This window comes from Gasterosteus aculeatus, chromosome 4, assembly GCF_964276395.1.
Source record: "Gasterosteus aculeatus chromosome 4, fGasAcu3.hap1.1, whole genome shotgun sequence".
Classification (NCBI taxonomy): domain Eukaryota; kingdom Metazoa; phylum Chordata; class Actinopteri; order Perciformes; family Gasterosteidae; genus Gasterosteus; species Gasterosteus aculeatus.
In genome coordinates, this window is record NC_135691.1 from 2,062,717 (window position 1) to 2,072,757 (window position 10,041).

Below are 10,041 nucleotides of genomic sequence, written 5' to 3' on the forward strand. Positions count from 1 at the left end.
ATGTGTTAACAAGGTCAAAGGTCCTCGTGAACAGAATCCTCCTCACTGCTCAAACAAGAGTCTTTCAGGATCAAAACCAGCACCTTGTAAAGAGTTGCTACGACAACAAAATGGATGATGTAGTTTGGACCCGTGAACATCCCTCTTTGTCACCTGGTCTTCTACATGTAGACTAGTAGGGAACACGTGATGAAGCAGAAACCTTTCTAACAAATGTTGTGAAGAGTTTATATTAAATACAAACATTCACTAAGACATCAGAGTCTGACCTGAGAGTTTTCTTTCTTTAATTCACTCTGATGATCTGGTTGAACGTGTTTGGGCGGGACAACTTACCCACGGATCAGTCTTCGGCTGCGTGCCAAATCACAAAGGACATGCTGTTACATGCAGTATTCCACTTCCTCATCACACGGCAGCTTGAAGCCTGAAGGCTCAGTGGTTCTGAACCTTAATGGAGGAACTGAACCCTGCAAGCTTCATCAGGGCATTCAACAAACCCTTCGTTATTGAGAAAATACAATATGATTTCTGAAGATTTCTTTAAAACATAGATATACATTTTATTAGTGCACACAAAGTCTGTCCAGAGAACAAAACCAACAAGACCCGAATTTCACACAAAAACACAACTCAGTGCATATTTACACCAAATCAATGGAAGTGTTGCTGTTGTACCTTTCAGATACAAGCAGAAATGCGCAGCTTCACCTCGGCAAGTGACCCTCTCATATCAGTTTCACAGCAAAGTCTTTTCTTAGTTTTTATGTCTACAATCCTCGAAAAGGTTTGCTTGTACAGATACGTTGTAAACAGTAACAAACAGTGTGAGAATCTCAGTTGTTGTTCCATAGAGTTGCTGTTGAACCTCTGCGGAAGTTGAATGATTTTGTGAGAGAGGTCATGTGATTCACACGTGACCTTGAGAAGAAGCTTCACTTCCTGATCCGTCAGGAAGTGGAGCTTCTTCTTACTGTGATGTTCTTACTGTGAAACTGTTCGCATGCAGATCAGACCGATCACATACAGCAAACATCCTCCACCACAACATGCACATTTATTCCTCTTGGTTCGCAATCTGCTGTTTCTTCTAACAGAAAATAAGATGCAGCAGCAAGACACAAAACATCAAGCCCCTCACATCTCGTGAATTCTTCCTGATACGGTTTTCCCTTATCTCCATTCGACTTTCATGACTCAAGTGCATTTCATCACTTTGAGCAGAGAGCAGATGTTGCTAATATTTTGTACACTCAGCACATACTCATCTCCAGTGCAAGCAATGGTATGTTTTTTGGCTTAAGTATTGATTGTAAGCCACAGAACCACATTCAGCAGTGGAATATTGGATTTTTAGAGAGTGTGCTCGGGTTTTCATCACATTTGTTGGAATTAATGCCCAGCCAGTGAACTCGGCAGAGTCTGAGGCAAAGGAGATTGCTTGTGCAAATGTTATACAGCTTACAAAATGAAATACTGTGTGTTAGAGCGGGTCCAGGAAACCAGTGTCATCTACGTGATGTATGTTTTATAAGAGCGAACCTTTGCAATCGAAGCATCCATATGAAATGAAATGAACATTTCCCTCAAGGCTCCGCACACCGGAGGAGTTCTGCCAGCAGATGGCAGCAGAAAACCAAGAGTTTGCTCGGACTGGCAGATCCTCTGACCTCAGCAGGACCAACAGCCCCCACAGTGCTCATCCATTTGAACTGTTGTGTTAGCGTGATAATAATGTCTAAAGTTGCTTCACAGGTCTGGTTTTGGAGAACAGAGATTTGAGCTGAACTCATTAAACAGTCTTCAGCCTGTGGAAATGTCCTTGTTACATGCCAGACGGGGACTGTCTGCATGTGTTCTTGTCGTTCTCCCTCCTGCTCATTGGTTTCTCTCCCCCAGTGATTACGCTGATTGGCCAACTCCAAACACAGGTGGAAAGCAATCAGCAGTTCCGGTGGCAGTCCATAAAGGAAGACTCCTGAGAAGTGAAAAGGGGGGTGTGTTCTGCGCTGCGGGCTGGTGGCCAGTCTTCCTGTCCGTGAGCGTTAGCTGTCTGCTAGCAAAACTGGAGTTTTGTAAGGTGGAGGTTGAGGACCTTAGTAAGTTGGGGTACCCTGTACATTTTTGCACGTAGGTATACCTTTGTATAGATACACCAGGTGTAGTGGTTGTTGCCTCCTGTGTAACGTTTTCCTTTAGTCCTTTTTTAGAGAAGCAGGTAAGGTATTTTGTTTGACTTGTTTTGGATGAAGAGCCAGTGGTGAGCTAGGCCTCGTTTTGTTATATTCATTTCATTTGTTTGCCACAACCTTTAGGTCCCATCTTCCACCATCTCCCTCCCTCCTATTGGGAGCCATCTTTTTGTTTAATAATACAAACCAGGAAGAACCCTTTTACCCTGACTCTGTCGCCTGTCGTTGATTGTTGTTTTACTGTCCTCTTTTACCGGAATCTACGCAAAGGGCCGTAACAGTCCTTCAGCACAACGTGGAGCCCTTTGTCGATGGGATAAGAAAAGCAGCCAGAAGGAAGGCTGCAGGTCAGGCTCCCCGGTCCAAGCTCAGAAATGGATAAAGCAAGTACACTATGTTGATCTTTTAATCATTTCAGGCCTTTAAACATGTTTTTAGAATTTTAACAGAAGCTTACCCTATGATTTACAGTAAGGGAGAATAAACTCCTAACACTTCACATACAAACACAATGTAATGAATACCCCCCCCACCCCCTCAATAGGCCTGTTTATGAAAGATATGCCCATTTATTATCATAAAACTGGTGGATATTTTGCGTTCAAGTAAAACATTGACTGAGACACACTATTTATTTCCAGACCAGGATAAAGTTCTTTGGCCAAGACCGGAATGTGCTGTTTGTTCTCTCAGTAACACGGCGGCGTTGCTGTAAAGAACTTCACAACACATGAGGTAAAATACTCATGCACCCCCCCCCATCCCCCCAAGGTGTTGAGATGCAACGAAGGGAAAAGATGAATATATTTGGGTAAAACCTCCCAGATCTAATGAGGGTTTCATAAAGTACAAAGGACATAAGGGGGTGAGGTAGTTCTTCCTGTTCAATCAATCTGTGTTTACTGTGTCAACACAGCACAGATTGCTTCAGTAGCACAAAGGTTCTCGGGTCACAACAACTGGCCCGAGTTACTTTCAGTCAGAGGGAATCAGACCGTTTATTTTAGATGGAGCGGCATCGTGACTCTCACTCAGGTGTTAGTTTACAAGATCGTCTCGTTGGAAAATCTAATGTAAGAATATCTTGTTTCTCCTCTTTGGAATAGCTGCTCTCTCTATATAAGAGAGTGGAGATTAAAATGATTTGATTGCTGCCTTCCTTGCTGATTTTACAAGTTGACCCACTGAAAAAGAAATGAACGGTCTATAATTTTAACTACAGGTTTATTTTAACACAGACTATAAAAAAATGGTGACTGTGATCCCATGAGACCAAAATGGAGCATCATGCCCACTGTCACGGACGAAGCTGGAAACCTTTTGTTTTGGGGTGTTTCGCTCACCAACAACAATCCAACAAAATACAGAGAACTCCTCCTCGGTGGCCGATGGCGGGTCACCTGGTGGGTCACCTGGCTGTTAGTGAGCTGTCAGCTGGCAGGATTACCCGGGTGGAGTAATTCAACACCGTCGCTCCAGCCAGCGGTCCAACACGCCGCGCTGCTTGTTGGGAGACGCCGATGTTGGCACGTTCAGCCACCACACCGAGCATGAAGCAGAACATTGACCTTTTAGGTCAAGAGCGCTTTGCGAGCCCGAGGGTCTGAGAAAGTTCTTTAAAGCTGCACCGACCAAGATGTAAGTCTTCATCACAAATGGCTGCTGTTACAGAGCAGACTGTAATCTTCCATAATTCATCGCTTATTACTGACCCAAAAATGACAACATTGGGTATCAGGCAAAATATCTGCTGCATGTTTCCAGTGAAAATCATTTTTTCAGCATTGTAGTGACGCGCCTTACTGGTAAAACTGCAGAGGAAAGATTTCATTATGTCCTGACACTGGTTAAATATTTCTGTAGGTCTACAACAACCTTTGAACTGGTGTTTGTTGGTGTTGTGTGCACAGACTTTCTGAGGATTCAGGTTCTGATTATTCGGTCACGGGTTGAAGTCAAGAAATCACTTTCTGGGCATCGCTGTTTGATATATTTCAACATTCCTTTTTTCACACAAGGACATGGGCGATTATGTAACATTGTAAAGTGGCTGCCGCTGGAATACTAATGCTCCTCCAGCCCGTGAATTATTCAACCTTAAAACGCCTGTTGTCTATTTTAGGGGATATTCCATACTGGCCTGTGCAGAACTGTCGGGGGGCCCCCTGGGGGAAGGATGCTTATGTTTATATAAAAATCAGTGGAAAGTATGAACTCTGCCTCGAGTCATCTTCTGTTTTTATCTTCTTTTAGTGCAGCGTCTACATGCTGCCGTCCCCTCAGGGAGTAACATCACATCCTTTGGTTTTCTCTTCCCAGGTATTGCAGATTCCTAAGACAATATTCTGTGTGTGTGTGTGTGTGTGTGTGTGTGTGTGTGTGTTCAACTCTGCACAAATCAAATCATCTGTTTGCCTCCACGTGTCACTTTAAATAATGTTTTTATTGAAACGTCCACAATGTTCGATGACTTAAACAAAATAAATGACTTATGTATAATATATGCTAATAAACACGGCAGAGAAATATGAATAAGACAAATGCATGTACAAAAAAGATTAGATACACGTTCTGGTTGATATGTCTAATAAATGTATCCAGACAGAGATCATCACTGCATAAATAAACATCACAATCAATGGAATACAATATAGCATTCTATACAAAACACATTATTAACATTATGTACAAATGATATAGTTTCTGTTTTACATTTAGAAGCTACTAAATTGTTCTATTTTAGATATTGGCATTGATTTCTAATACAGAGGTTTATTGTGGTATCAACAGTGTCTCTTGACACCGAGTCCGCGCTGACATGAAAGATAATGTGTTTGTTAAAACCCGCCGGTTTGATCCCCTCTCACTGATCCATTAGCTTTCAGGTCAGTCGCAGCTACTTTACATAATTGTGTTGAGAAAACATCTGAGCAAGTTTGATCAAGGAGCCATCTGCTTAACTCGTCGCTGGGCGAGATCAGAGAATAGAGTAAAATCGCCCATTTAGCCACGACAAAGAGACGAAAAAGATCAATTGTTGACCTCGCTCAACCTTAATGTCAACAATACTTTCATGTCTTTTAGGTACGTGGAGGTCACGATCCCAAAACTAAATTGCTGCATCATTGATGCTCTTCTTGGTGTTCTGTCATGACAACATCGTCTTCCTCAACTGGAACCCCTCCTCCCTACGAGATGATTCACGCGCTCATCTCCACACTGCCCCTGACTCTTCTCCGCGGCGTGAACCATCTACTGCCTTTGAAGACCTGGAAGGCCACAGAGACGCCCGACAGCGGCCCGCTAGTCGGAGTCTTCGCTGCTGAAGTAGGAGCTGTCGCAGCATTCGGCCATGTAGAGGAACTTGTGGATGTTGGGGTTGAGCTTGGGGACCCAGTGACGAGGCACCAGGAAGGTCGCCAGATTGAACAGATCCACAAACACTTTGTAGCGGTCACTGAAGGGAGAGAAAGTCATCCATTAAGCACTTAACTCGCGCGCTCTCCTCATATAATTGCGCATCTGTTGCAAATTGAACTCTCTGAAGGACAAAGGCAAAATTAACCCGCTGCCAAAATGTGATGCATCGCCAATAAAGAACGTCGCTCCTTCTAAATGAACTTGAAGTATCGCTTGTGCACGTCAGGGAAGATGTGACCACATGACAAGTTAATTAAGATGAAGCCCTGTGTCCTCATCTAAATGGACTGTGAAGTGTTTAAGATACTCGCAGTGTAAAGACTCTAATCAGCTGGCGGAAGTCTGGCGCCTACCTGACGGTGGATCTCAGGTAGTGGTACCCGGACGAGCCCCCTGTGCCGGCCTTGCTGCCAATCATACGATGCACCATGCATACGTGATTGTCTGAAACGGGAGACCGAAACATCCTCTGTTATAGCAGCGTTGCTTTGGCTCTGCATGTTTCACTTCAGCGAGACGCGGAGGAGTAGAAATGTTTCTGGGAATGTGTTGTTGGATTGATCGCCGGGCGCCGAGGATTTGTAAGATTCTTCTGCCTCTGAGGCCCTGACTTAACTTCAGCTCTGTGAACCCCCCCGTCGGCCCTTGTTAGTGATTTTCCTGCACTATTTTCTCTTCTTCTTGACTGGTGAGCTCAGGCAACAGAAACTTACATCGCCATTTTGTCATCAGGGTGTCGATATCCATGAGGGATGTGAGCAGCTGGAAAGGAACCTGGAACCTCGGCTCCTCCCTGAAAGGTAAAAGAAGATTGCTGTAGTATTTAGATCATTGAGGGCCAAATGAAAATGTCACATGACACTGACGACTCGCGTGAGCAACAAAAGGGGAAGGAATGCCTTAAAAACCACCAACCTGTAGAAGTAGATCATCAGGGCGCCTTGGAGAGCCTTGTAAGAGAGCCGCCGCTCACCTTGTCAGCAAAATACACAACATTCATACATTGATGAACGTTGATTCCAGGCCGAGCGCGTACGTGAAGCCTCGACAAACCAATTCCGGTCAGACTCTTTGCGGCTCTCACCTTTGCTGTGCAGGTGGTCGTGGCGCTTTTCATCAAACAGAGAAGTGAAGAGCTCTTTCTGTTTGAGCAGCTCGGCCATCAGCTCTTCCTTCTCCTCACAGTCTGCCATTTTCTTTAAAAAGAAATAATACATCGTGAATAAAAAAGTAACCGCCTCCGTCGGTCACCTCTGCTCCCCAGCTGGATTCATCTCTTACCTCGATTTTCTCCTTCTCCTGGTTCAGCCCTTTGAATATATTGATTTCCAGCCTTTCCCAGAAATTGAATCCATCCGCCTCCAAGCCAGGCGTTCTCTCCAGCCAGGCCTGTGAAAAGCAGCCCGTGTTTCCATCAGCTTCACATCCTGGTGAGCAGCTGCCCACAGGACGTCTAACAAACACCAATTAGCTGGCTGGACTTTTTCATACCTCCACCAGCTTCAGGAGCGTCGGCTCCTGTTCGGTGGCGAGCAGCATCTCGCTCTCCTGACCCTTGAAGTTGTCCCTGTAATGGCGGCGGTTGTACGGAACCCTCAGGTTGTCCGGGACCCCAATTTTGTTCTCCAAAATCCGAAATTGAAGGCTTTGGAATCCAGAGGCTGGAGCCAAGTATTCTCTACACACACACACACACACACACACACACACACACACAGTTAGCCTTCATGCACCCAACACAGCGCGCAAAAGCGCCAGAAGATATTTTTGATCAGTTTACCTAAAGTCAAAAAAGTCCAAGGCCGTCATAGTCTCCAAAACCGTGAACTGTTCCACCAGCAGTCTGAATATCCTCACGATCCGGAGGATGCGGTTGTTGACCTTCAGCATATTGCGTTCGTCTCGGACCTGAAGGAATATTTCAATATTGAAGGAAATAATTAAAGATGGGCGGCACACATTGAGAGCACACATCCTCACACGGCTGAAATTAATGTCTTATTTAAATAATGAAATAATTGGAAATAAGATATTTTTACATCAATATTTCATCAACCTAATGTGTCATTCTTCAGATGAATAATGTGAAGTTGTTACTTTCATTTCAATGTATATATCAGCCAGAGTGATCAGCAATATTTCTTGTTTTTGCTGACTGTCCCCCAGAAATTGATTCAATTTGAAATGTACTTTTCCTGTGAGATCTGAACATCACAACTTTGTCCTCTAAGGACTTTGTGCTATTTCTATTCTGCACTTTGTGACGTATTTTGAGGGTTAAATCTTCAACACGTTTGTGTATTTATCCGTATAATGTATAATCAATTCTTTCACCAGAGAAAAGTGACTCACATGTCCACTGATGAAGATGTTTCTCACTGAATCGAGTTCAAACAAAATTTGTTTGAACCACAGTTCATACGCTGAAATGAAAGAAAAGAATCGTAAACATTTGATTGTAACTTTGCAGTACACGGTAAACAGGGCCGGTGACACACCACTCATTATGTACAGTAAAAGATGCTAATTTGATGCATACAAAGTTACTCTCTTGTATTACAGTCGTATACATTTGAACGTAATAATTTGAGAAAGAATTGAAAAAAAGAAAAATACAAATCAATGGGATTATTAGTTTTTGTGTGAAACTACTTCGCAAACCAGTTAAATTCATACAAAAATAATAATAATACTAAAGAAAAGATACGAGATTAAACAACTCTTTTAGCTCTTTAACGCCATAAAGATGCTTTTACCTTGATGGGTGACGATGAACAGGTGCTCATCGTGGATCTTATTACCCTTTAACTCACTCTGCAGCACCTGAGCGGAGAGGACTTTGTCCAGCTGAGAGTAGAAAAGAGATGAAGCACTTTAATTAAAAATATTAAATAAAGATATATGTGAATATATATTTATGTACAATAGTGGGTGTTTCCTACCTGCAGATAGTCTCCATAAATGATCCCTCCTTTGCTGGCCTTGTTAACTCCTGCCTGGGAGGCATCGTCCTCGTCCTCGGTTTTGGGAGGCTTGTTTTTGAATAACCTGCAACGCAAAGAGAGTGAAGCCGTTTGGTTTGTTTGCCGTTTCCCAACAGTCAGGATTAGAAATTAAATTCTTGAGATGCATTCAGTTTAATTCGCAGAAGGAAAATCAGAAAGAGAATCTAGATGCTTTGCGGCCCTATTTCAGTAGACAATTTTAACGTACAAATGCCTCTTCTCAAAGTACGGACATCCACTCATGACTTGTAGGAATCAGGTGCAGCAGAAGATGCGTTCTTCTCCCTTGAATATTATTTACTGTAACTGTCTTCAACACGACCCAGAGTTTTAAAGACTCACCTGTCCAATCACTCATCAGCTCACTGCCGCCATCCGGCCCACCTCTGTTTGCCCCACGCAGGCCCTGTTTACCCCCAACGGGGGGACAAACTTCTGGACTTTGTTTGATGGGCTGAACGAGCTTTTAGCAACAACAATACTCATATACACATATTTTAATACACACAAATATCAAATATATTTAACATATGAAGACTTTGATTGCTAACTATTGCTCCAGTGTTGTGGAAAGTGTTTTATTCTTGGTCTGATTGTGCATCTCTCTCAGAGCCGTTTAGTCCACACTTATATTCATTGGCCTTTGCATTACTTTACTTTACATTACAACACAATACCGGTCATGAGGCTGACGCACGCTCTCTCCTCCATGCACGACTGTCACCCTATTAGGGTTTGATGCGCTTCATACCGTATATGTATTGCCGTTTTTACCACAATAGAGAATATCACAACAAACCATTTCACTTAATTTAGTTTGGACTACCTTAAAGAATTCCTACGACTAGATCCTCAAAGGAGAAAAGTTCAATTGTCTGAAGTTTAAAGTGAACTATTCTGGTATTGTTCTAAATTGTTATGGCATCTTTCACTGGCAGCAAAATGTATAAACACCAAGTCACGATGTGACACGAAGTTAAAGTCATTGGACTCGTGTGTAAATATTTGCCATTGGGTTAATGTTTTATTCCTCTCGGTTGCGTCACCGATGTGCAGCTACAAGGTCTGTACACTTTACGTAACGTTCACCGTGGTACACGTGGGCCTTGTTTCTGTGTTTTCGCGTGAGTCCGATCTTTGAAGCCGTCCTTCCCATCAGGCCCGTTTCTCCGCTGTCTTTCATCGTCAACATCTGTTGTTTTCGCTCTCGTATATCGGTTAAAAAGTTCCCAGTCTTCCCACCTGAGCAGCACCAGAACTCAAGTCAAACGGCAGCGAGGGCCTCCTCTCTGAACCGCTGTTAACCCAGTTGCATCAGCGCAAGACTCAAAATCCCCGACTTACTCCCTCCAAATCTCCCCGAGATCATTAGCGCCTTGTTTTTCACCCACATTCTCGCTCGTGTCCTCAAGCACAAGTCCCAA

The 10,041-nt window shown here is 43.4% G+C and overlaps 1 protein-coding gene across 1 annotated transcript; it reads right to left on the bottom strand.

Moving 5' to 3' along the window:
• Positions 1 to 4,616: 4,616 nt before the first annotated feature.
• Positions 4,617 to 8,967, bottom strand: tdo2a (tryptophan 2,3-dioxygenase a). The gene is made up of 12 exons (XM_040173383.2): positions 8,826 to 8,967; positions 8,555 to 8,660; positions 8,369 to 8,459; positions 7,965 to 8,035; positions 7,393 to 7,520; positions 7,104 to 7,290; positions 6,894 to 7,001; positions 6,697 to 6,808; positions 6,528 to 6,585; positions 6,326 to 6,405; positions 5,966 to 6,056; positions 4,617 to 5,649 (listed from the first exon to the last, which is right to left on the bottom strand). The coding sequence occupies exons 1-12, from the start codon at positions 8,858 to 8,860 to the stop codon at positions 5,496 to 5,498; spliced, it is 1,221 nt and encodes a 406-aa protein (XP_040029317.1). The 5' UTR covers positions 8,861 to 8,967; the 3' UTR covers positions 4,617 to 5,495.
• Positions 8,968 to 10,041: the final 1,074 nt, after the last annotated feature.

Excerpts from the sequence above, each read along its gene's own strand:
- tdo2a (XM_040173383.2), bottom strand. The coding sequence starts at position 8,860 with ATGAGTGGATGTCCGTACTTTGAGAAGAGGCATTT. Across the intron at positions 8,460-8,554 it reads TTTATGGAGACTATCTGCAG|CTGGACAAAGTCCTCTCCGC; the intron begins GTAGGAAACACC and ends TTCTACTCTCAG. Across the intron at positions 6,586-6,696 it reads CGACCACCTGCACAGCAAAG|GTGAGCGGCGGCTCTCTTAC; the intron begins GTGAGAGCCGCA and ends TTTGCTGACAAG.